Source organism: Scleropages formosus, chromosome 1, assembly GCF_900964775.1.
Source record: "Scleropages formosus chromosome 1, fSclFor1.1, whole genome shotgun sequence".
Classification (NCBI taxonomy): Eukaryota; Metazoa; Chordata; class Actinopteri; order Osteoglossiformes; family Osteoglossidae; genus Scleropages; species Scleropages formosus.
In genome coordinates, this window is record NC_041806.1 from 10,261,374 (window position 1) to 10,286,707 (window position 25,334).

Consider the following 25,334-nt stretch of genomic DNA (forward strand, 5'->3'; position numbering starts at 1 on the left):
CCTTCTCCCCGGTCAATGTGACCATATCCAGTGGGCCGTACATGAACCTTCCAGTCACTACCTGCTGTCCATCTTCTGTGAATACTGCATCGTTCACCCTGTGGTTGGCTGTGACATTCTACCCAACATACAAAGGTTCAATAAGTGTTAAATTCTTCTCCCCTCTGTTCCAGAGCTATACATGGTGTAGCACCATGACACAAATTGGGCACTGTAATGTAATGAATCATGTTGTCTGATTCTTAGTTGCCAGTATTGCAAACAACAAGGCATCACTGGAAGTAAGCAAAGACAAGGGCTCCAGGAGCGTGTAGGAGACGCACCCTGATCTTTACGTGGGTCCTCTTCCTTAGCCACTTCTCACGCGGTTTGGAGGGAGTGAACTCAGACACCTCCTTGCCATCCAGCTCCAGGATGCTGGAATTCTCATGTCTCATGACCTGGTTAAGAATTGTGGAGCAGGGTGTGAAGAAGAATGAAGATAAGCCTGTACTGTTGGATAAGTACCTATAAAGACAAATGATGATAATAACATCTGGAAAATGAAATACCCTTCTGTCCTAGCTGAAAGTCTCTCATTCAGAAACGCATCGCTAATAAAACCAAGAAAGTCAGGAGCTTCAAAAACACCTGTTTGAAAATCTTTTCAAGGGCTGGCAAGTATAGCATAGGAAGACCCTGGTAATGGACAGATGGTTGTAACCCACTGCAGAGAAAGAGTGTCGGAAAGGGCTAACCTGTCGGAGCAGGAAGGACACCACATCGGTGGACTCCCAGTAGGAAGCGTGAAAGAGGTGGGGCAGGGCCACAGTAGGAAAGGCAGTCAGGGCATCAGGGCAGTAGAGTGCAAAGTCGATCCGCTTGGTGCCCCACCAGCGGGCTGCGACTGCAGGAAACAGGGCATGTGGGTCAGCAGGGGTCGGCCGAGGCCCAATTACACAGGGCCCGCAGCTCCTTCTTTACACAGGAGGCTGCGGCATGTATCAAGACCACTGACAAGTTCAGTTTTACTAGTTTACGGCTGGAGTTTCTTTTCCTCGTTCATGATTGTTTTCCTCGTTCATCTTTGTTCTGTGAGAAAACCATACAAAGACATTTCTAGAAGCACTACAGGAGCACAGCAATCGAAGGCTGCTAGTCATAATAAATGAAGTATAAGCTGAATGGCGCTGTTACAGCAGTAGTAAATCAGTTTTAATTGGATTAATGTTAGACTTTTGGATTAGAGTTACAATAAGGATTTGGCATGATCAGTCTGGTTAATTAGTATAGGGTTTCACAGTAATTAGTGGTGGGTAATGAGTTAGATTTACTCCATTACTTGTACTTACATACATTTCTGGAAAAAGTGTACAGTTCACAGTAGCTTTTGGCATTGGTAATTTTCACTTTTAATCGAGTACATACGAAAAAAATGCTTTTACTGAACTTGTTATCCTGCTGTTATTTTTTAATTTTTCACATTTAATGTTTTAACTTTCCTTAAAACCAATTGTCACGTACTGTGAACAATGCCATTTAATGTGATTTTGCTGGCCATTAGCTGTCAGTCACAGCCACTTTTATGTGAGCCAGTAGCAACATTGTCAGTAGATTTCTTTTGTGTATTTCTTTGGCTTTAGCTGACTGTCAGTCAAGAGTTTTCCCTAGCAGTGAGACCAATAAGAAGAGATTAGTGTTGAGTTTTCTCCTATTCTGATTGACAACCGAGCTCATTCGCATCAAGGGGAGGTGAACTCTTTGGAAAATTAGTTTAAATATGTTCACTACTTTAAAAAAAACTTAATTGTACCACAACATTGTGAGAGTTGATTTCTATGAGTTAAAGAGGTCATTCAATTCTGTTTTATTAATTGAACCATATGGACTAATACATGCATTTTGTTTGTACATTCTTAACATGTTAAGAGTATGAAAAAGGTCTGAAAACAGCTAAAAATATATACAGTTTCATTTAAATAAATTTAAAGTATTATTGGTCCTAAACATTTGTTTAGTAATAACTGCTAGTTGAGGGACAGATGTGTCAACATCAATTTTTAGAACAAAGTTCTAGTAAATTCTAATATGCTGATTAATACAGTACACAACATGAGTACACCCCTGTGCAGTATTACTTAAATGTCAAGTGATTCAAAATTGTAGCACCTTACAGTAATTGGCTTACTTCTAAATTGAACAGTATGGTATTATATGCTCCTGTAAAATAAAAACTGAGAGTTTAGATTAACTATATTAAAAATACAGGCCCCCACAGTAGGAACTCAATGCAACAAAAGTCAGTACATTCATTACTGAGATCCAAATCTTTTATTTTTTTCAATACTTCGTATGTCCACCTTTATTTTTCATGATAGACTCGATCCTCCTCAGCATGGAGGATACCAGGGTTGCACACTTTCTGGAGAGATGTTCTGCCATTCTTTAGAGAATTTTTTTTCAGCTGCTCTTTGCTGGAGTGGTTGTGTTGATCTACCTTTCTCTTTAAAATACCCAAAAGGTGTTCTATTGGATTAAAGTCAGGCGACATACTTGGCCAGGTCATAGTTTTCACTTTTTTCTTCTTTAGAAACTCTTGGGTGATTTTGGCAGTGTGCTTTGGATCATTACCATGCTGGAATCTTCTTCTTCTACCAAGCTTCTGGAGACTGGGAGTCATCTTGTCAGCCAGTATTTTGGTATATCCACAGGCATTCATGGAGCCATCTACAAATGTCATCTCCCCAACAGCTTTTGCACTCATGCAGCCCCATATCATCACACTCCCACCTTCGTGCTTCATTGTCAGGACTATGCATTCACTGTGGTAGTCTTGGCCAGGTTCACGCCAAACATCCTGGACCCCATCTGAGCCAAACAAATTTATCTTGTTCTCATCTGATCAAAGAATGTGCCCTCAATATTCATCAGGCTTCTTATGTTCTTCAGCAAAGTTTAATCTTGCAGTTTTGTACCAAAGAGCAAGCAAGGATTTCTTTTCTTGGATGCCGTCCATAGAGGCTGACGTTATGCAATGTCCTTCGCACTGTCTGAGCTGTCACAGGAACTCAGATTTCCATTGATAACCCCTGTGCCAAGTCTGAAGCACTTGCCCGTCTGTTTTTCAGAGCTAGATTGTGCAAGTAGCGCACCGTCCGTGGCGTCATTTTGGGAGGACGGCTACTGCAGCTCTGATTAGTGGTATTATGGCTCGTTCTATACCTCCTGATTACTGCTGCAACTATGTTCGACCTGATTTTTAGTTGGTCACTGATCTTCCTGTAATCTTTTTCATCTTTGTGAAATCTCACAATCAGATTTTTCAATTCCTCTGGCAATTCTTTTCCATGTGGAGCCACGATGCAGACATGCAGATAGACATAGCCCACAGGTCCAAAACTGAGAAAGTTCTGGTGTTCACAGGAAAGGAGGATTGAGTCTGTCATCAAAAATAAAGGTGGTCATACGAAGTATTGAAAAAATAACAGATTTGAGCCTCTGTAATGAAAGGAGTACTGATTTTTATTACATTGAGTTCCTACTGTGGACCTGTATTTTTAATCTAGTAAATCTAAACTGTTAGTTTTTAATTTTACATTAGAGCAAATACCCTACTGTTCAACTTAGAAATAATGTAATTATCGAGAGGTGATACAATTTTGAATCATTTGACATTTAAGTGATATTGCACAGGGGTGTACTCACTTCTATTGTATACTGTATGTTCATTACTCAGGCCTCGTAAGCTACAGACAGTAATGGTCAGCCATAGCAAGACACAGATTTTTTTTGGAGGTTCAAATCTGGTTCAGCCTGTGCGAGGTTCTTTTTATATCCAAAGAAATATTTCATGTTGACTGGTGATTCTAAAATCCTGTTCAGGGTGCACCCTTCCCAGCCTTCTACTTCCAGGATAGGCTTCAAACTACTGCGACCCTGATGAGGACAAGTGGTTACTGAAAATGGATGGATGGATGGTCACTCTAAATTGCCTATAGTGTGTGTATGTATGAGTGAATGTGTGCCTCTGGTGGCTGGGACATATCACTTGAAGAAATGTATATGTTTTTAGCACAGGAGATCATCAGATGGCTTATGGTGGACCACCATGGCTCTGCCGTGGACAGGAGTTATCAATAGTAAGTAAGTGAGTAATAACAGATAGCAGACTATGGTCCTTTTTGTATTAACTTGATTAGTCTAACTGACATTATCTCATTTTCCCATCACAATAATGCTATTTTATTGAAAAGACATCAAAATCCATGTTTTTCCGCTGAGTTAAAAACCATATATCTGAGCTGCTAATATTGCTAGTGGCCCAGAATATTGGAAAGTCTAATTTGAAACAGCTTCATACTTGAGACATTTTTTACTTGATACTTTTTTACTCAAAAAAATTGTATGATTACTTTTACTAGACTCATTTAAAGTATCAGTACTTATCGTTGCGTTTTTGACTACACTACCCATCTTTTTCCGTAGTACATTGGGGACATAATTAGAAAAAGTAGTTTTTTAGAATTTCTCTAATGCAGATCAAGGTCAACTAATGCAAAGTGATTTTTTTTGTTATAGATTTCAAGAGTCTGAAAGGAGAGGAGGGTTAAGGAAACAATATATCTGAGAAAACAAATCTGTCCATCCTCTGCTGTGAATTTCTCACTAAAAAATGATTGGGCTGTCATCAGAAAGACAAGGCCAAATCAGCAGAGGGTGGAGAAGGTGGATGAAAGCTGGAAGAAGAAATGGCATGAAAGGGCTGCTAAGGACCGACGTTACAGGGCGAGGCAAGAGCTAGCTAGCGCTCCTCTAAGGAGACGATGGGGGCTGGAGCTCCAGCCCCCCCAGTATACCTTGCTCAATGTCCAGCTGAGTGACCAGAGAGACCAAATCAGAGACCTGATCGGCAGCAACATCAGAGCTCGTACAGCTGCTCCTCTCTACGTGATCCAAACAGCCTGAGTCTCCGTTCATGTGTGGGCCTGTGAAAAGCGACTTTCTAGTGGACTTAGGGGTAGGCTGCCTCAGGAGTGACTTATCGCAAGGGAGGCTGAGGTGGGAAAGAAAACTACGCTTTTTGGAATGGCTACGTTGATGTGCTAAGAAAACAAGAGGGAAACCAAAATGTATTAATGACAAGAAAATAAAGTTACAAGGAAGTTACATTTTGATGCAGGGAGCTTTTTTCACATACCTGACAGTCATCTCTACTAATTCACATTTGTCATCATGACAATTAATAATATTATGGGAGCAGCTGCAACAAAATGCTGGAAATACCACATGACAATAAAGTATTTACTTTCAGTGTAAGCAAATAGGTAGATTACAATTGTAAACACTTGTAAAATTCATCAAAGCAGAATCACTTAATAATAATAATAAAAAAATTGCAGGATTGCCTAAGAGAATCAATTACTGTGATTTCAACTGGGTAATCATAGCCCAAGGCAGGTAATCTACTATATTTTACAGGAAAAACAGTAAGTACTACATCAACAACACATATGGTAGAGCCACAGTGTATTAGTAGGAGAGGAAAAGACAGTGAAATACAATCCTGACATTAAACAACATAGAAGCCTGGTCATTTCAACACACAGACCACAGCAAATGACAATGTACGAATGCAGCAAACAACTCGCCTCTTTACATGCATTGCAAACAAGTTCTTAAATAAATGCACTTGAGGCTTTTTTGCATTTACATTTAAGCAATGGGTGATAGTATGGCCTAACACTGGTTTACCTATGGAAGTACAGTCACTTTTCATGTGATGTGAACTGGTCCTGGGTCAGGTAAATATGAAAAGCTGCCTAGGGTCCTCACACTCCATACTTAGTGAGTAAGTGCAGTTGGCAGTGAGAGGTGGTTATCGTATGATTTGCGTGCAGGTGCAGCTAGTCGTCATGGCCAGTAAGTGTGTGCATGGGTTTTGCCTGGCTTCCGTGCATAGTCATTGCTGATGAGGGGTGGAGTGGGGTGCAGTGCAGAAAGAGTAAGTGTGGGTGGAGGGTAGATAGATAGGTAGAGAGAGAGGGGAGAGCTAGGGGTTGGGTGTTGTGGAACCACTTACTGTTGGCTATGTTGGTGGCAGTGTAACTGTCTGCCATTCCTGAGACCTGGCTGGCAATGCTGACCTCACTGGCCCTCCTTGTGCCCCGGCACTGGGGGGCAGTAATGGGAGAGGAGGGGTACGAACTGTCCACGAAGACACCACCATGAGACTGAACAACATCTGCTATTGAGCCGAAACAAGGAGATTCCATTAGGCACCGCCCAGGAGCAACGGGAGTAGGAGACACAGGAGAAAAACAGAGAATGGAAAAGCGGGGTGGGGGTGGTGGAGGGATGGGGGTATGGGACACTCAAGGTGAGACGGTTTACTGGGTGCTGAAACCAGAAACACTTGAGATCCAATCCCCCACCCTGAAGAAACTGTCTAGCATAAAGTGGTCACATGGTCAACTGAATTTGATTTTATAAAGTTACAGAATAATTCCTTTATTTACTGCTGCACTAAATGGCTTGTTTCTTGTTCAAAAATCAGCTCACATAATTTGAATGTTTAAAACTTGAAATTCTACCTTTGATCATAAATTTTTAATCTTTATTATGACTCTTTGATTTTTACTATGATGTTATGTTTAACATTATACAAGTACAATAGATAAACTGTGATTGCACCAAAACAGGTGTGCCCCCTGGCTCTATTACCTGTCCACTCTTGTTTTTTATATCCAAATATGTGAGCACATTATCATAACAGAAATAAAACAATTAAATGTGGTTGTTCTAGGAAAAGTCTTACTCAGGGGACCTCTGACCACTGAAATTACATATACTATACCATAAACATAAAACACAAAAGGATACATTGTTGTTTCCAAACAATCAATAGGCAAATGCAGTGAGAAAATCCACATTAAGCAATAAAAAACAACCTTTTCTAACATTACACTCAAATAAATAAACTGTACTACTGATCAGAACTTGTTTAGGATATTCAAATTTTCACTCTCAAGCCAACTCCAACGTAACAGGGTAGATTCTGAATAAAAGAAAACACCCCAAAAAAGCACAATGTAGAGAATTATCAGTTCTCACTATATCTGAAGCTCTAAATTGCCCTTGAGGGTAAGGGTTGGAGACCTAGAAGGAAGTTTACAGCATGGGTTGTATCGTGAAACAAAACCAGACTGTCCAGTAATAGACAAAAAGCAGGGTGTTTGCAAGCAGCAGGACTGGGGAAATGCACATCATCATGGTTCACACATAGTGGAGAGAGGGACAGAACATGGGACCGACACACAAAACACAGAGAGTGGTGACAAACAGGAAGAGAGGTAAAACTACACACGCTCTGCTGCAACAGGCGTGGCCTTCAGGGAACCGTCCTGCCAGTTTAACACGGGCACGGGGATGCAGGTCTCGCTGATGCCTTCCTGGCAGCGTAGGGAGAGGGTGCCCCCACTCTCCATCAGGAGCTGGGGGTTGCTCTGGATTGTCTCCACTACAGGTCAGGTTCAGAGGCAGGAGGGTGGAGAGGCAGCAGGGATGAGGTGGAGGCCATGGCGGGAGCAGAGGGGGATAAGACAAGGAACAGAAAAGAAACAGACATGTAGCAACAAAAAACTTGAGACAAGACGTTCAGCGTTGAGAGACAAACCCTTACAGCGGCACATGGCTGAGAGACGAGGGTCTTTTAAAGACTGGAGCAGGCGGGATGGTCCACATGCATGACTGTGGACCATCCCATCTGCTCCAGTCTTTAAAAGAGATTTGTTATAGTTGTCATTAATGTCACACATTCTTTGAGTTAAAATAATACTGAAAGAGAATAAGATAAATACAGTACAGCATTCGGGGGGGGGGGTGCGGTGGTATGGCAGGTTTGGCATGTGCCCGCTGTGCGGTGGGCCTGGGGCTCAAGGCCCACCTGGGGTGCCTTGCAGTGAACTGGCGTCCCATCCAGGGTGTGTCCCCCCCCCCCCGGCCCTGCGCTCTGTGTTGCTGGGTAGGCTCCAGTTCACCACAACCCCACCCAGGACAAGCAGTTGTAGACAATGTAATGAAATGCAGTACAGTATTTATATTTGCACTATTATTTTGACTTTCAATTCTAAATCTATTTTATTTTGCTTGTTCTTTTCTGCACAACCAGAACACTGAGCAGTCGTCCTCAGCCGTTACGACTAAATGCCGGGAATCAAAAATAATATAATCAAGTCTGGGTTGTTGGAAGATGCATGTGCTATAAGGTGAGGTCAATACCTTTGGACCCAAAGGTTGCAGGTTTGATTCCCACCTCTGGCTGTAGTACCCTTGAGCAAGGTACTTACCCTAAATTGCTCCAGTAAAAATGATCTAGTTGTATAAATGGGTAAACAATTGTTAAAAAAAAAAAAAAAAAAAAAAAAAAAGCTTAACATTCTAAGTTGCTTTGGGGAAAAGTGTCAGCTAAATGTGAAAAATCTGCGCTGAGAATTAAACAAGATCCACTGTGTGAACTGTAAGGGATAACTGCAGTAAAAAGAAAACAGGCAAGTAACGACAACATACAGATGAACATAGCAACTCTCTAACACATAAAGCAGACAGAGGAAGTCTGAAGGTAGTTTTGGAATAAACTAACGGATTCCTCACAGCTGTTACCCATGAATTCCATAGCTCCAAAAAGCAAACAACAATAGGGATGTAAACCTCATGTGTCACTGTATCGCAGCTTACATCAGCACTGTTCTGCTGACCATACACAGCTCTCCAAAAAAGCTGCACAGTAATAATACCATTAAAGCAGGTGGCACTGTTGTTAGACCTGCTTGTAGTGCCCTTGAGCAAGGTACTTACCCTAAAAATTGCTCCAGCAGAAACGATCCAACTGTGTAACTCGGCAAATCATTACACGTAACTTCATATTTTAAGTTGTTTTGGAGAAAAGTGTCAGCTAAACTGATAAAAGTAAATATGTTATTGTATAAAAAGTATAATGAAGTTGTCTTTATCACCACAGTGACACTTCTGAATGTTTCCAGTATATAGTGGTGCAATATAATGTAGTATTTGTATGAGAGGCGTCACTCGGACGTGCGGCGCCGAGCGTGTGAACACACACGTCTGCAAGGACTCACCCAGCAGAGCAGAGTTGCCGTCCCCGAGCGGAAAGCGCTGATACCGGGGCACGTTGAATGGGGGCAGAAGGTGGAATTTCTTCTCCAGAAGGGGCTCAAGGCGTGAAGCTGAGGGGTCAGCAGGGTGGAAGAGGTTGTACACTTGCTGGCAGGCTGGTCGGAGCTGGGCCACTAGGGGGAGACAGTGAGTCAACAATGGGTGAAACACGTGGCAACATCAGAAGGCGGCCATGAAGTAATTAGGCACTTATTTGAGAAATCTTTTCTGGCTATGGTGAACAAGGATGACTCATCTAGCCCTGCTTTTGGCTAAATTAAGAAAAAATAACTATTTAGTCATCTTTTCACTTGTCAAAATAAAAAAGGCTCTTTGTTTGGGGAAAGGGGCTAAATGGCTGTGCACTTGGAGCTATACCAGTGAGGCATCATCCTGATGTTTTCATCATCAGTGGAAAGTTCCAGGCCTGCGGCCTTAAAGTAGCACTCAGCAGCTTACCGTCCAGCATTGGAATGACAGTCTTTCTGAGGGCGAGCACCAGGCCCAGGGGGGATCCAAAGAGGAAGAAGTCCGACACCTCAAAGTCAAACTTGCCCAAAGAGTTCCCCTCCAGCATAGTGCTGCTGCTGGACCTGCGGGAGCCTACATCGCTCCTCAGCACACTGGAGTGCAGGCTGCATGGGGGTCAGAAGACATGCATGCCGCTATTAATATGCCATTGTACTCATTCTATTTCCAAATTCTTTATTTTTATACATGGCATTTCTCAGAGGGCAGAATAAAGAAAACGCAAATACCACAGTCATGCAGCAATGAACGAACTATTAGCACAAGGCAAGAGAGGAGGGGAAACAAAAATCCAAAGGAAATTAAAAGAGAAAAAATCTTTTACCTGGCCACCCCTGCTGGGTATGGTAACACTATAAAATTAGGGTAAAATGATGATGATTGTGATGTGTGTTCTGTGCTTTATATGAGACTTGCTCCTCTCCAGGTCTATGACACCTTCACCACATCCCCTCACCTGGACAGGAACGCCTGGTGCTGCTTGATGGTGTCGAGCTCGTAAGTGGACGAGTCGCTGCGCTTGCGAGGCAGCTGCTTCTTTGGGTCGTCGGGCCCGCTGGAGCGTGGGATGTCGATGTTACTGCGGCTCAGGTGGCGGCTGCCCTCCAGCGAGGAGGCTGCCGAGCAGTAGCTGCTGTTGACGACGATCCCAGGGGACAGCAGGTCGTTATCCTGAGGAAGCAGGGGCAGAGCAGCAGTTAACCAGCTGTGCTCATCACCAAAGGGCTGCAGGTTCAAGTCTGAGGAGAGATGTGCTTTCTCACCCAGAGATTTAAGAACTATTCCACATATATGGGTGTGTGGAGCAAGTGACTGTGATAACACTGGAACCAGCAGCATCAAACTTCTGCTCCTCAGCAGGTCAGCGAGATGTGTGTCCTCATATCTCTCAAGAATTACATCTACAGCGATGGAGCTGAACAGGGTATTTAACTCAAAACTGTTTGGCTGAAATATAATAAGCTGTATAATCTAAGGAATCTGCAAGCACTCCTGAACAGTGGAAGTACATTGACCAGGTGCACCATCACTTAACACATAGACTCCGCCCATTAATACCGTCGGTGCTCGATTACAACGCCGTTCCATTCTGACGATGGAATAAGTCAACTTTGTCGAAAGTATTATATGAACCGTAAGGATATTTAAACAATTAAAGTACATAATTGCTATGTTGTATAACAGGGGTTTGCTATATTTTTTCACTAACTGCACATGCTCTTTAATGTTAAAATAATACTAATACAGAATAATAGAAATACAGTACAGTATTACCATTATTTTGACTTTAATTTCTTTTCTTTTTTTTTTTGCTTTTTCTTTTCTGTTTCACTGGCAAGCCATTTCAAATTTTAAGTAACTCAAAAGAAATAAAAAGTTAATCAGAAACGAAAAAAAACTGAGTCGCTGCTAGCCACCGAAACAGCGCCAGGAGACCCAGACAGTAACAGATATGGTGCCCTGTGGTAGTGTGTCCATCCCATGTCACCGTGCAGCACAGGGAGAGTAGTTGTGTGACTATGGCAATTTCTCACCTCCAGTTCCAGGGTGTTTAAATGACTAGGAGGCCATGGGATCACTGAGAAATGAGGTAAAATAGAGGATTTGACCACCGTGTGTTTCGTGGGTGGGGATCAAGAGTAGTTTGGAAGATGGGAAAAGTAAGAGATCAAGCATGTTGGGAAAAGTACAAAAAAGATGTCACTGGAACCACTTTCATAGCTAGGGAGGACAGGTTTGGGAGGGGGAGGTAGAGGAGGCTAACCTGAACGCTCACCACGCTGCCACGCCGACTGCTGTTCTGGCTCTCAGACACCATCTGGCTGCTGTTGCAGAGGGCATCGAACCCGAGGATTCCTCCCACGCAGTCCCCAATCAGACATACCTAGATAAGCAGAATGTGGAGCGTGTTAAGGGGAAAGCGTCGGCCTCTGTTGACAACCCCTCTTAAGACTTCAACCTAAATACAGCAGTAACCATCTAGCAGCTCATCCCAGACTCTGACTGTTGGCAAATTAAATAAGAGCAAAGAGTCAGGGGCACAGTAACTGGCATCATAAACCGAGGAAATTGGTCAGTCGCCACAAACGACCACACCCATACAGAACCACGCGTGTTCCCCGTGTGTGTTTAACCCCTGTGGCCACGATCTTCAAAAACACACCGCACATCTACTATTTCGGCCACATCATTGCTGTATTTTGGCCATTCTGACAGTTTACAGCAAATACAGTACAGTAAGGCGACAGGACAATATCGTGCTCTTGGGTACGGTATATCATGTTTACAGCAGCTTTACTGCAGCTAAGTAAGATTCTTTATACTCTGGGTGACAAAAAATTAATTATGATCTACTGTAATTAATGTTTATAATCTGATATGAATCCAACTCTCTGTAAAGAAAACGTCCCTGCTAGATGGTGAACAGCCTTTGTCACCCGAAACATAGGGGCCTGGGACAGCTGGACCCAAGCGTAGCGTTGTTCGTCCGGAGACGAGGGATGATGCAAGTTCTCGGTGTCAGGGACAGGCGAAGGGTCGGACAATTGGCGGTCAGGGTCAGAGCGAAGATCCATGGGCGAGGTCAGGGACAGGAACGAGGATCCGTGGACGTGGTCGGGAAATGAAGCGAAGAGTCAGAAACCGGAGGACGTGAACGAAGAGCTAGCGATGCTTGTGAACGAAGAGTCACGAGAGAGGGCGGTTGTCCCTGACGAGATTCCGCAACGGTCTGGGCGTTGAAGTGTCTTTTAAAGGGTAGGTGCTGGAATGGAGTCAGGTGCTGTCGACTGAGTTGTGGGCGAGGACATGACAGCCACACAGTACAGCGGTGCGTTGTTTAGAATTCATGGACTCCATGTTGAAAGCGATTGAAAAGCTGCAGTTTCGACCTAACAATAGAGAAGGTGTGTGTGTGTGTGTGTGTGTGTGTGTGTTCGAGAGAGAGCATAGACTGCAAAGCACCTGAAAGCTCATGTTATTACTCTAACAGCAGATTAGTTTAAGGACTGGTTTACTGTCTGAACACAGTTTTATTTTTGGTCTGAACACCGATTTTGATGCATAAGTTGTTCCTTGATAGAAGTGCACAAATATCTTTTTATAAGAAATTAAACCGAGAGAAACAAAGACATCTATCCACCCAACTATCCAGTTTCATTAACCCCTTGTCCTGATCAAGGTCGTGGTGATCCTGGAATCACTGGGCACAAGGCTGAGGAGGGTACCATGTGGATGGGACACCAGTCCATTGCAGAGAAACAAAGAAAAGAATGTGAATTTATTTTGTAATATAGTTCATGATGCATAATTTTACCTATGAACTATAATTGTATTCTAGTAGTGTAACTTTTCATCGGTGCCAATGATCTTCAATGACTATGAATTAAACTTTGATTATGCTGACTTTAAAGCTCTCTGATGCTCCTTTATACCGACTGCACTCATGCATCTTTGGTAAATGGATTATAGTCACATTCAAGGTAAAACCAGAGTGCTTAAGTGGTTAAGATACACATTTTAATTATTTACAGCTTTTTAAAATAACACTTTAAATTCATTTAGATGATTTTGATTCTGACCACTTACTGTTCAGTTTTGAATTTCCTATTCACCTCCTATTTCACACAGATGCTTTTAATTTGAATTTAATTGTAATAGTTTCTTTTGATATGATAATTAAACTATTTTATCTAACAATGAGACAGGATCATCCATAACAGATGCAAATGTGAGGTTTGAGATGCCACTCTTGAAGGAATATGTCTGTTTAGTGTGTGTTCCAGTGAGGGATGGACTTGAGATGTAGCTAGTATCAAGTTTTGAGTCATAAATGTTGACCATGCATAGATACATGGCGCAAGGGTGGCACGGTGGTGCCGCAGGTAGCACTAGACTGTTCGGGCATTGATTTGAATCTGGCTCAGTCTGTGTGGAGTTTCTATGCTCCTACAGAGCGCTCTGGTTTCCTCACACAGTCCAAAGACATGGAGCTCAGACGAATTAGGCATGCTACACTGCCCACAGTATGACTTTGTGTGTGTGTGGCTACCATGCAACGGAATGATGTCCTGTCCAGGGTGTACCCCTCATTACCTAGCACTCAGTGATTCTGGGACATGCTCCGGAACACCGTGAGCTTGACAAGGACAAATGGTTACAGCAAGTACAGTATATGGAGCCAGTGAGAAAAACTTGTGATGTGACTGTCTGACGGAGGTAGAATGACATACAAACTCCTGCTTTAAGAAGACTTAGTGCTGTGAACTGAGAACCTTAACATGACACTCATCTCAACTGTAACACCGACATTGGTTCTTCATTCCTCTCCAGCTTTCATCTGGACCCACTATGGTATATAAATCCATTACTCACCACCATCATCCCAGTTCAATGTTAATACTCAGAGTCAACATTCCAGTCCCTTAGCCAACCACCTCCCACCCCCCCTCCCCGGGCCTGCCATGTCTCCAGGTTCACCTGTCCAGAGAAGGTAGCGCCCTCCAGGGACTTGATGAAGTCACCATACACCTGATTGGCCCGCACGATGACGGTTGCCACAGCTTCCTGGTACTGCGGCGAGGAGGTGGCAAGCAGTGGCAGGGCAGCCAATGGAATGTGATCCTGGCTGTTGGAGAGGCACCCTTCATCGTAGCTGTAGGGGCTCAGGCTGTGGAAAAGAGCCCGGATACAGGAGAACCATCAGCGACCACCAGTGAGTGTGCGTGTGCGTGTGTGCATGAATGTGACAGGTGTGCCATTGTTTTACGGCACTGGATGGGTTCCGGCGATCATCCTCACTTGGACACCAGGGAGAAAGCCTCGGCACAGATGGCGGGGCAAGGCACCAAGCGGATGGCAATGCGGCCCAGGGCTGCTGGATAGTGCACGCGCATCACCGTCTCAAAGGCTGTGCTGATGGTGTTGACGTCCCCTTGCTTGCTGCTCTGGTCACCACCGCCAGTGTCCAGGATGTTACCGCCATGCAAAACAAGGATGAGGACGTGGATCTTGGATGGCTGCAGGGATTCCTGTGTGGAGCCATCCTAAAGGAGAGAAGATACAACAAACTGTCATTCCCATTTTGAACCGCACTTCTCAACAAACAAACAACAAATGGAAATGAAGGGTAATATGCAACTATTAAGCTAATGCACTACTCAGCTGAGCTTTCGAGATCATCTGATGTTTACTACCCTCGAAGCATTTGAAATAATGCTAATAAGATGAAGAACAGCAATAACAAACATGCTAAAAACTGCCAACATTAGTGCAATTGTTATGGCTGTGCTGCTTGCCTGGAGGCTAAGGACAGTAGGTCAGAAGGCCCAGATTTCAGCTATAGCTCAACAACCAGCCCAGAACAACTCTCCAGGCTGGGATGCACTCGATGGGGACACAGGCTAAAAATAGCTGACAGTTGAGTTTGTGGCTGGACACCAGCCTAAGCCAGCACATACATGGTTAGGGGATTGCAGCTGTGTCCTCCAACAAAGATGGACTCTCACACTTTTCACCGGTGGGGCGTCCAGTGAAAGTCTATGTCTTTTAAAGGATGGACTTAAGAGGAAAGGCAGCGGGGGGGGATCCCAATGTTCATCTTGCTCACAGATAGGATACTGATCGTGGCGTGATGTGGATCATAGATGGATCAGTGAGTCCAGCCCATATGCAAAGGACAGACCTCACAAGAGGAAATACAGTAAGGCAATCTGCTTTCCTAGGGACAACACTGCTGCTAAACATCAAACATTCATTTGTACTATTTCTATTAGACAAAGGGTAGTCATCCTTCACCACTGCCACAGTTTATTCCCAACATTGTAGCATGGACACATCTGTCTCTTACACACACATTTAAAACGTGGATGTTTGTGAATGTCATCATAAAGCCAACACAAGTGTTGCAGGGCTTTGGTAGTTTTGCATGCACAACCAGCCTTTGGGGTTAGTGTTGCAGAATCTCAGCATCACTTCACTCTCATGATCCACTGGGGCTGGCCATTTACTTACTGACAGCTCTCTGGTTACCATAATGTTGGGGATGACAGAACGGTTCACAGAGTAGAACATCTGAACATAAGAGGAGAAACAGGCTTATGGAACAGCCCCACTGGCTTCCAAGGACCTGAACTGCCCTGAACTTCATTTCCACACTCTGTCTGAGGAACTTCAGGGGTGACAGATGACTAGCATCCAGTGGGTCACACTAAGTTCTTGTGTCTAAGATATGAGCTGCTCTGCCAAATGATCCGAACACCAAAACAGTGTAGTCAGACATAGCGGAGTCCAACTTTACGTGTGTGATCTACTGGGGCTTAGAACAAGGAGACATGACAGCTCTGAGTGAAAATGTTTGCCCTCAAAGCACATCTCCTTGTGACATCTCTGGTACGTCTGTGGGTTCTGTACCTCGTTGAGCGTCTCCACACTAGCCACCACTGCATACTCTCCAGATGTCTCCTGATACAGCTCCCCTGCAAACAGACACGGTAATAAAGCCGTGGTCACCGTGTTAGGCTGGCCAGTGAGGCCACGAAGTTTCACTCACCTGATGCTCAACCAGGAATCAATCTGGCACCCCTTAGACTTCAATCACTAAATTAATAAAGGTACATATATGTTCACCCACACACACAATTACAAAAACTATTTGTATTTTAGATATAGATATTAATCATGAAGGAAAAAATAAAATTGGAATTAATAAGATATATTTTATGTAATTACCATAGGAAGTATGTAAACATTACATATGCACAGAACACAAATGTATACATTAACCACTGAAAACCAAACTGAATGCTGAAATTAATTAGGGGAACAAATATACTGTGTTTACCGCATAAAAAAATGTCACCAACAAAATCATTATAAAAACATTTCAAAGACATGGGACAGTGATGCATCATGCTTTGTTTACATATTATACAAGGCAGCAGATCATCAATTTTATAAATTTATTTCTTTATTATATAAATGTTAATTAAATTTTTCCAACATTACAACTTGTTTTTCAGTTTTAGTACCAAAATTTGGAGCTCTAATTATAAAACTGCCCCTACGCTCTACTGGTGCCACACAAGCTGACCCTGGGACTCAAACAAGAACATTCATGGACATAGTAGGCCAACTACTACTTTTTTGAGGGAACAGGAACTCTCATATGAGATGTCTTTAACAGGTTTTGTCTCTTTACTGTTCCTATATCAACTCACAAAGATTATAAAAGTGGTTTTCAGAGCATTTGGCCTTGAAGGTCATTCCATGACAAGAAGCTCGTATCCTCTTGTGGAGCTCAATGGTAAGCCATACGCAGCTATTATGATGTACTAATCTCATATTCCACTACAAACTTAATCAATTACAGGAACTTCAGTAAGACACAAATTGTTCTTTTACAGCTAATCCTATTAGGAAAGGAGGGGATTTGAGAGCAGTTGAGTTAAATAAAAAAATCACTAATGGAACAACTGGTCTGTAATGGAAACCCACAATATGCGTAGCTGGCCAAACATGAGGAAGAGCTCAACAGAGAGCAGACATTCTTGAAAGCTACGATGGACCAGAGACAAACCGCGGGGAAACACCTTGCACCCTGCCCACCTTGACTTTCGTCAACGTCGGCAGCCTCAATCTTGTCCATCAAATCATTGGAGCTCCACTTGGTGATCTCCTTGGGGAAGACAACCTCACTGTCCGAAAGGTCCTCTAGAGGAGAAAGGAGCAAAAACCACCTCAATGAGTGATACTGAATGTCACTGCAGTGCAACGCTTACAGTCCATTTAGAATGGGGTGGTGAGAGAAGTTTCGGGACAGTCCTTGTATTCTTGACAGTACATCAAAAGCCCAGTGTGGTTCACTCAGTACATACAGCACACACAAACAGTGACCCACCGCCACCACATCATTTGACGGTGAAGGCAAACTGCAGCACTGGCCATTAAACACTGTTCTGGGACTATAGTGATATACAACTCACATGAAGAACAGACTACATAAGACAGCCATGAGCTGTGAAAGACAACAGTCCATGACATTCAGATGTCTAAACAGACAGTGCTAAAAGCCAGCAGCACTTCGGTATGATATCCCTGTGGGTGTATTTACTGAGTAACAGGGTGCTGGATTCCTTACGTTATGTATGCAATGTCATGACTTCTACTGTAAGCACCATTCCTTTAAGGCTGAAATCACTATAATTATTCATTCATTTAACTGATGCCTTCCTTACAGTCTTAAGCTTTTTGGAATGATTTACTCATTTATACAGCTGGGCAATTTTCACTGAAAAAAAATTTAGGGTTAAGAATATTGCTCAATGTCCCCAGGTGAAGAGTAGTGTGCCGGTGAGCGCTGCTGCCCCTGCACCTAAACATCGAAGGTTAGAATCCCACTCACAGCTGTAGCATGTTCAAGCAAGACACTTACCCTAAATTGCTCCAGTAAAATGTTCTAGCTGTATTAATGGGTAAATACTTGTAGGTGGCTTAATAGTGTATGCTGTGTTTAAGAAAAGTGTCAAGTAACTGAATAAATGTACTCAAGGGTACTACAGTAAGAGGCAGGATTTGAACATGGGCTCTTGTAGTGCAAAGCAATAGCTCTAACCACTGTGCCACCTGCACAACAACAATCACAACAAGATGCATGTAAGGCTGAATCCATAAAGGTGAAATTTGGCATTTAAAGCGGAATCAGATAAACAACTTGAGCTGATGTGTTGCCACAGGAGAGCTCTGCTTTCAAAGTGCCAGTCAGAGTATCAGCATTTCGGTTGTTGGCATTTTTCCTCCAGACACTCAATCACTCTTATAAAAGGAGTACAGCCACTTGCCTTATGACCCGGCCTGTTGGATCACTGTGAACAGTAGAATTTTTCAGAGGGATTCTAGGCTGTTCAAAGAAGCTAACGTGATGACCAATAAGCAATGAACCCTAAACACCATCTGGTCATTAAGCTTATAAGCACTAAGCAAGGGATTAAAAGAGGATAAGAATACCCAAGAGGAGTGCTTACATGCAGCTGAAGGAATGATGCATTTTGCATCTGTATGACACCCAGAGTTTTTTGGCAAACTGTTGTGGCAGGAGGAGGAAATGCCATCGAAAAAAATGGCAATTTAGCTTATAATAAGCAACAAATGAGTCTAAAATTCAGTAAAAGGTGGGTATGTGTCTATGTATGCATGTATGTAGTTATGTATATAATATTTGAAGATAATTGTCAGGGCTCATTTGATTTCTTTCAAATTTAACTGACAGCATAAAATACTTGTCCTCTTAATTTTTATAACATTGGCAAAATGACCTCTTTGATGTGTACCAGCATTAACATCGGTAAGCTCATAAAGCTATGCCCTGCAGAAATGTGACCCATCCTAAGCAGAATACCTGCAGGACCATTAAAATGATGCAAAGTCTGCTTCACCTCGGTGGATTTTACTTAGTGATTTTTTTGTCATTCCATATCTGGTATTGTTATCAGTTATAATTCATTCGGTGCAGCCAGCGCCCTTATTCCAGACAGCCTGTAGTGCCAACTAGAAAGCACGGCCAATGTTTGCCCTCTGTACTATAAGGAATTTTCAATATATTCTTACATCATCACACAGAGAATACTACCACAGTAAGGTGCTCTGTCTCATAAAAAGTACTGTCTATAAAGACATGCCGTGCTTGAGTACGGAATAGAGATTTATTAATAAAACACTGAGGGACTCAGTGAAGTGTTCTTGAACCCATTTTTTAATTTAACTAAATTCCTCTAATTTTTGTTTTCATTGCCCAGCTCTAAAATTCATCTTACAGGGCCTATATGAGTTTGTGTGATTTCATAGTAATAGAAACATGTGCCACTTTATTTGCAAGAAGAGTGTGCTGTATATTGTTATAGACTGACCTCTTCCGCCCAACCACACATATGTGAGAGAGGGGAACACACATATACTGCTCCACAGACAGCCCTGCTACACTTTGTGAAAATACTCTTGCAGCAGCATTTCACAAAAAAGCTGGCAAAAGACACGTGTCGGCAAAGCGAAACGAAAACTGATATCAGGAATAAAGGAGTTTGGATGAATGTTACGTGGACAATTATTCATAAAACCTACAGGTTACGAGAAGCTTTGGTTGAGTTTTCACAGCTGCTAACGGGCAAACCAAGAATATTAAAGATAATTATGCGTGGCGCAGACAATTGCGAGAGGACAACATTGCCATGAGTGCTGGAGGGAAGTTGAGAACATGCAAGACAGGGTTCAAGACCAACAGTGGAACATCAGGTAACGTAGTGGTTAGAACTACTGCATTCAAAAGTTGCAGGTTCATCTCTGGCTGTAGTACCCTTGGGAAAGAGGCACTTACCCTAAATTGCTCCAGTAAAACGACTCGCCCGTATAAACGGGTAAATAATCGTAAGTTCGTAATAACTGTAACCTTAACACTGTAAGTTGCTTTGGAGAAAAGTCAGCTAAACGAATCAATGGAAGTATACCACCTGTAGAGTCACACAGCCCCCTGCGTCAGGGAGCTACTGACATAGTGAGAAACCGTAAGAGGTGGACAGTTAACAGTAGGACCTGGAACAACTGAGCCAGGATTGTGTCTCTTATGTCAAGTATGAGCATTTTCAAGTAACTGGCCATGAACAATATCATTTAATGTTGTTAAAAATGAACACGAGGACAAAAATGCTTGTTAATGTAAAATATTATTTTTAGTTAGCGTAGAGGGAAAAAATAAAAGGGAAATTAGAAAGCACATGAGCTATAGTGGGATAAAAATTCCCCACCATACAAAGATGCACATGTGAGCCTCAGTTAGTCCTGTGACAGTGAATTCCCTGTTTCTTTCGAGTTTGGTCCAGTGACAACAATTCTTCTGCTGTAAGAAATGACAGAAGAGCACTGCTAGAATATGATTCTCTTTGGAGTCAGTGGCATCACGATGGAAGTCAGAGAAACAGAAGGGCGCTTCCCCCCCACAACAAATACACACAAAAAAATACATGCTTTATTAATGCTTAAGTATATGAAAAAGTAAAAAGAATCAAATATTATCAAACCTATCTTTCTTTTTTTTTTTTTTTTAAATCAACATTTTATATTTGTTCAAACTGCCAAGTAAAGATGACCGCCTCCGTCTTTGGATAATGGTTTTTCTGAAAGGAAGAAGGCACAGATTTAAATGTACAGTTTATAAAGCTTCCTTCTAAAGACTAAGTCCGGAAAAGTGCAAGGACAGCGAGTGGGGAGGCACACTGTCAGTTTCTTCAGTACTAGTGGAGCGAGCGACCCACCGGCCGCAGATCCAAACGGCATCAACCAAGTTACTGCCTTTGCAGGCTCAGTGCTTGGTGGTTGTCCAGGCAGTTTAAAAACTCATCTGTGGTAAAGACAAGGCATTGGGAGTCAGAGAGGCACAGCCCGGCAAGGTACTGTTACTCAGAGCACACAGGACACGACACGCTGCACTAACCAGCAGCCTACTGGGGCAAACGGGGGGGGCGGCGGCGGCAGGTGGCGGCAGCACCAGTGTAAATACCGTGAGCATCAAAGAACTCCTCGTCAGAGCTGTCCTCGGAGTCCCGTGCAATGCTCTGCATCCTCCACTCCGAGATACTCTGCCGAGATGGACTCCCTATCAAAATAAAGGGGTATCAGTGTTCCATTTGAACAGATACTGCTCCATGTGGGACTTCTTGGGGTGCAGCCTGGGGCTTGGACGTATAACGGGACAGGGAGGAGAAAAAAAAAAAAAAAAAAAAAAAACATCTATTCCACTGTTACATAAATTCATAAACAAGAGCTGCAATTATATGTGAAAGGACATTTTATACACTTTTATCAGTGACGTTATCAAAACACCACCGACACCCAATACACGCTGCAGGACATTCCAGATGATCCAGTTCATGGAGCTTTTAATCTTAATCAGAATATTTTATTCTGACAGAGCAAATTAGAAAGCACACTAACAGAAAAGAATATTGTTATTATAATGACCGATTTCACGCAAGATCAGATCAAAGCTTAAATAACATTTGCGGAACACTGAAGAGATGATGATTCCACCAGCAGCGTCTTCCCACTTCCTTTATTGCATTACAGTTCTTCTGAGCCGTGCCATTGAGCGCAGAGCAGTCAGTGTGTCACGTCTAAGCGAACGGCTTTTATATCCGTATGAATAAAAGAAAAGATCGCAGGGCACTTAGGATGAATGGATGTTTGTGTGCTTCTGCACAATAAGACATGATGGAGCTGGCAAACCTGGAACATTCTCCAGAAAAGGCTGAGTATGGAGAGGGGGTCTGTCACAGCTCTGGAAGAGGGCGCTGTGATGAGTGGCTGAGACAGGCCCATCGGATCCAAATAAAGTTTTCACCAACCACTTTAAACTCATTGCAATTTCTGAAGATGCTGAGCTTGTAAACTATTTAAAATAAAGACCATTTTATATGGGCGCAGCAGTAACATATGCTCCCTTGTGAGTAAAATTAAAAATGGGAACACAACCATAGATCATGTTGACTGGGAGTCACAGTTTTCCACGAAGTGCTGCTGTTGACCCTGCATGCTGGAAACTCGAACTGCACCTTGCAGTTGTATCTTTGAGAAAAGTACTTACCATCAATTGCAGAATTTTTTAAAAAATTCAGTTGTACAAGTGGATAATACATTAAGAGGAATTTTCTACGATGAGAGCACCTTGGGTAAAATACTTAACCTTACGAACAATTTCTATTTGTAATAGATAAACAGTGTGTGAACACAGCAAATTAATAAGTGAAATGCCCTGGATAAAATGTCTAAGCATATAAACATCTCTGAAAGGCTCACACACACACACACACACACACACACACACACACACATTTTCCGAACCGCTAGTCCCAAATGGGGTTGCGGGGAACCGGAGTCTACCCGGCAACACAGGGCGTAAGGCCGGAGGGGGAGGGGACACACCCAGGACGGGACGCCAGTCCGTCGCAAGGCACCCCAAGCGGGACTCGAACCCCAGACCCACTGGAAAGCAGGACCCGGTCCAACCCACCGCGCCACCGCGCCCCCCAGCTAAGGCTAATACCTTTACACCATATGTAAACTAAATGTTTTTCCAGAAATAGAAGAGCAGTTCTTCTGCTCATTCTTCCTCCATTATTACAGCTGTATGAGTACGGCAGAAGTCACGCTGCTTATCGCCTGGTTCTCATGCTGGAGCAGGGAGTCGGGCTGCTGCTCGCAGCGGGTGTGTGACGAGGCTAAGACAGTATGACAGCCGTGTCTGTCCACTCAGGAGAAGCGTTGGGAGGGAAGATCGGTGCGAAGATGGCTGGTTCCCCCTGGGCCATGAGCTGTCGTCAGAGCCGGCACTATAAATAGCCTGCTTAGAGAGGGAAGGCGGGCGGACGAGTGAGCGAGCGAGCGAGAGAATAGCAGGGTGGAGGTGGAAAGGCTTCGAACCTGCGGTGGGTGTGTAGGCAGAGGGAAATGATTGCATAAATGAAGCTATGAATGGAACTCATGAGACAGAAAGCGGAGAGTCAACAATACAATGCTAGCAAAGCATACAAACAGATGGAATAGGCTGTGTCCCATCACACAAAGCATTTCCTGCCTTCTGTTCTTGCACAGGAGGCGAAGGGCAGAGAGTGGGGCCAGAAGACACGGCAACCAACATGGGCAACATGGAGGGAGGCTCCTTGAGCGACGTGCTGGTGACAGCAAGGCCCGTGTGGCACTCTGCAGCCCCAGGGGAGAGGATTTTAATCAAAGCCCAAGGGGAGAGAATGTGTAGAGAGGCTGGAATGGGCTCTCTGACGCATCACCAGTGGAAGGATCACCATATAACAAGCCGTCACTCCGACACCCACATCTCATCAACCCTTTGGGGTTGGACTGGCATCAGTTATATAATCGTATGTCCATTAAAACACTGGTACACACATTTGTTTTCCCTGTCTTCGTGCGGCCTTCTCATTTACTCTCATTTTACAGAAATCGATGGTTTGCAACTGTGTGTCAAATCAAAATCAGACGAAAGTGCTACTTACAGTGGGGGGGGAGGGGAGAAAAAAAATGCAAGGAAGCTAATCATTTAGGCACTTTGCATCCTTTGGTTGTTTTAAGGAACCACACACAGAAATAAAGAGGTGTCAGGTAGGCGGACCTGCAGTGAAAAGGGTTGGCGGGGTACCAGCTTTAACTGTGATACAGGTAAATTCAGCATGACAAGGTAAACATGAGAGTCACAAACAGCTATGCTCACCTCCTCTCTTAGATGAGCGTGAAGACCTGGAGGAGGTGGACCACTGCTTGGTGAGACCTGCCCGTGCCTGCAGCGTGTCCACTGCTCCCGTTGATCCCTCCGCCTCGATAGAGCTGATCACTTCCTTGGCACCCTGGTCCTTCTCAGGTGAGCCAGTGGCACGGCCCGTGTCAGTCGTCTCCTCTGTGCAGCTAAACTGTGCCATCTTCTGCGCCAGCATCAGCTGTGTCTCCAGCTCCAGCTGCCGAATGTCCTCCATGGTGAGGCCACACCATTCGTCCTGCCAGCACCAGGCCTGGCGGTGAGCTCGCACCATCACCTTCCGCAGTCCTGCAGGAAAACGCCACACACTGAGATCACGCCCCGTAACCCATTGCATCACACAAAGCCTACATGCGTCCCTACGTGTAGCTGTGCCCTTCACGTTGGTGTGCTGTCTCAGGAGATGGTGGGATACCTCAAGCGGACAGGGAGGCAAGGAAAATCTGCTATTGGTGCCATTTTTTTTTTTGCAACAAATCATCCACAGCTACCCCGGACAGCTGCACCGGTGACTGAGCCTAGCTCCTCCGTTGACCCCCTGCCCATCCTATCTCTCATCTACCCCCCACTAAAAAACAAACATAGAAACAGCGCATGGAAAGGGTGCATTAACGAGGAGTGCAGACGACTTCTCCGCTTCCTGCAGCCGGCTGTGGAGAGCCATTAGAGCATGCTGTGTCTGCGTGTCTCCAGGCCCCGAGTTGCCCATTCTGGAACAAATCAGTGTGCCGCCAAGGTCTAATCGATGGGCCGCCTCCTCTACTCCCTGTGGCACGAGAGGAGCTATACGGAGGGATGGACACCGTGGAGTCAGCCAACAGTGAGTTTCAACAGGCCGCATCTCTTTCACTTCAAAGTACGAGTCGACAGCTGGACTCTCACTTTAAAAGCTGTAGGTTTAAATCCTGAGTCAGATAATACTGCTGTACCACAGCTTTACGCTCAGCATCAGATGCTCCACAAAGGCTGAGTAGTTTAAAAAATAAAAAATAAAAAATTAAAAAAATCACTTGTCTAAGAGAAAATAAGATGGAAAGCGAAAATAAAATGCCCTTTATTTTAGCAGTGTGTTAAATGAAAACAAATCACTGGATTCGCAGCAACCAAGCTATAAAGCACTGCAGGCAAACAGCTGCTATTTTTAACACAGAGAAGGCTCTCTGACAGGCAGGACTGATGGGTAATAGTTACTGGACAAAAATACAAATGGAAAGTGCAACAATGGGGAGCAGTGCTCTTAATTCAGTCAGAAAAAAAAGATTAGGTCCTAATGAAGCAGATAACAAGGCTGAGCAAAAAGATAGAGGGACACACTCCACTTGCTGTGCGCTCGGCGGTTCCCAGT

At 43.7% G+C, this 25,334-nt stretch overlaps 1 protein-coding gene across 9 annotated transcripts in view; it reads right to left on the reverse strand.

Moving 5' to 3' along the window:
• Nucleotides 1-25,334, reverse strand: part of pitpnm2 (phosphatidylinositol transfer protein, membrane-associated 2) — a 96,854-nt gene that overhangs the window by 6,472 nt on the left and 65,048 nt on the right. For 4 of the 9 annotated variants that reach the window (XM_029257278.1, XM_029257276.1, XM_029257280.1 and 1 more), the window contains 16 exons: nucleotides 23,948-24,277; nucleotides 21,224-21,319; nucleotides 17,284-17,388; nucleotides 16,090-16,154; nucleotides 14,479-14,723; nucleotides 14,158-14,347; nucleotides 11,444-11,563; nucleotides 10,136-10,350; nucleotides 9,610-9,785; nucleotides 9,114-9,284; nucleotides 7,343-7,495; nucleotides 6,059-6,223; nucleotides 4,836-5,081; nucleotides 738-886; nucleotides 324-440; nucleotides 2-118 (listed from right to left, as the gene is read on the reverse strand). In XM_029257278.1, the coding sequence (XP_029113111.1) occupies nucleotides 2-118; nucleotides 324-440; nucleotides 738-886; nucleotides 4,836-5,081; nucleotides 6,059-6,223; nucleotides 7,343-7,495; nucleotides 9,114-9,284; nucleotides 9,610-9,785; nucleotides 10,136-10,350; nucleotides 11,444-11,563; nucleotides 14,158-14,347; nucleotides 14,479-14,723; nucleotides 16,090-16,154; nucleotides 17,284-17,388; nucleotides 21,224-21,319; nucleotides 23,948-24,277 (2,660 nt within the window). The remainder of the gene's footprint in view (nucleotide 1; nucleotides 119-323; nucleotides 441-737; nucleotides 887-4,835; nucleotides 5,082-6,058; nucleotides 6,224-7,342; nucleotides 7,496-9,113; nucleotides 9,285-9,609; nucleotides 9,786-10,135; nucleotides 10,351-11,443; nucleotides 11,564-14,157; nucleotides 14,348-14,478; nucleotides 14,724-16,089; nucleotides 16,155-17,283; nucleotides 17,389-21,223; nucleotides 21,320-23,947; nucleotides 24,278-25,334) is intronic. The other 5 variants (XM_029257292.1, XM_029257285.1, XM_029257298.1 and 2 more) reach the window with 5 other exon arrangements.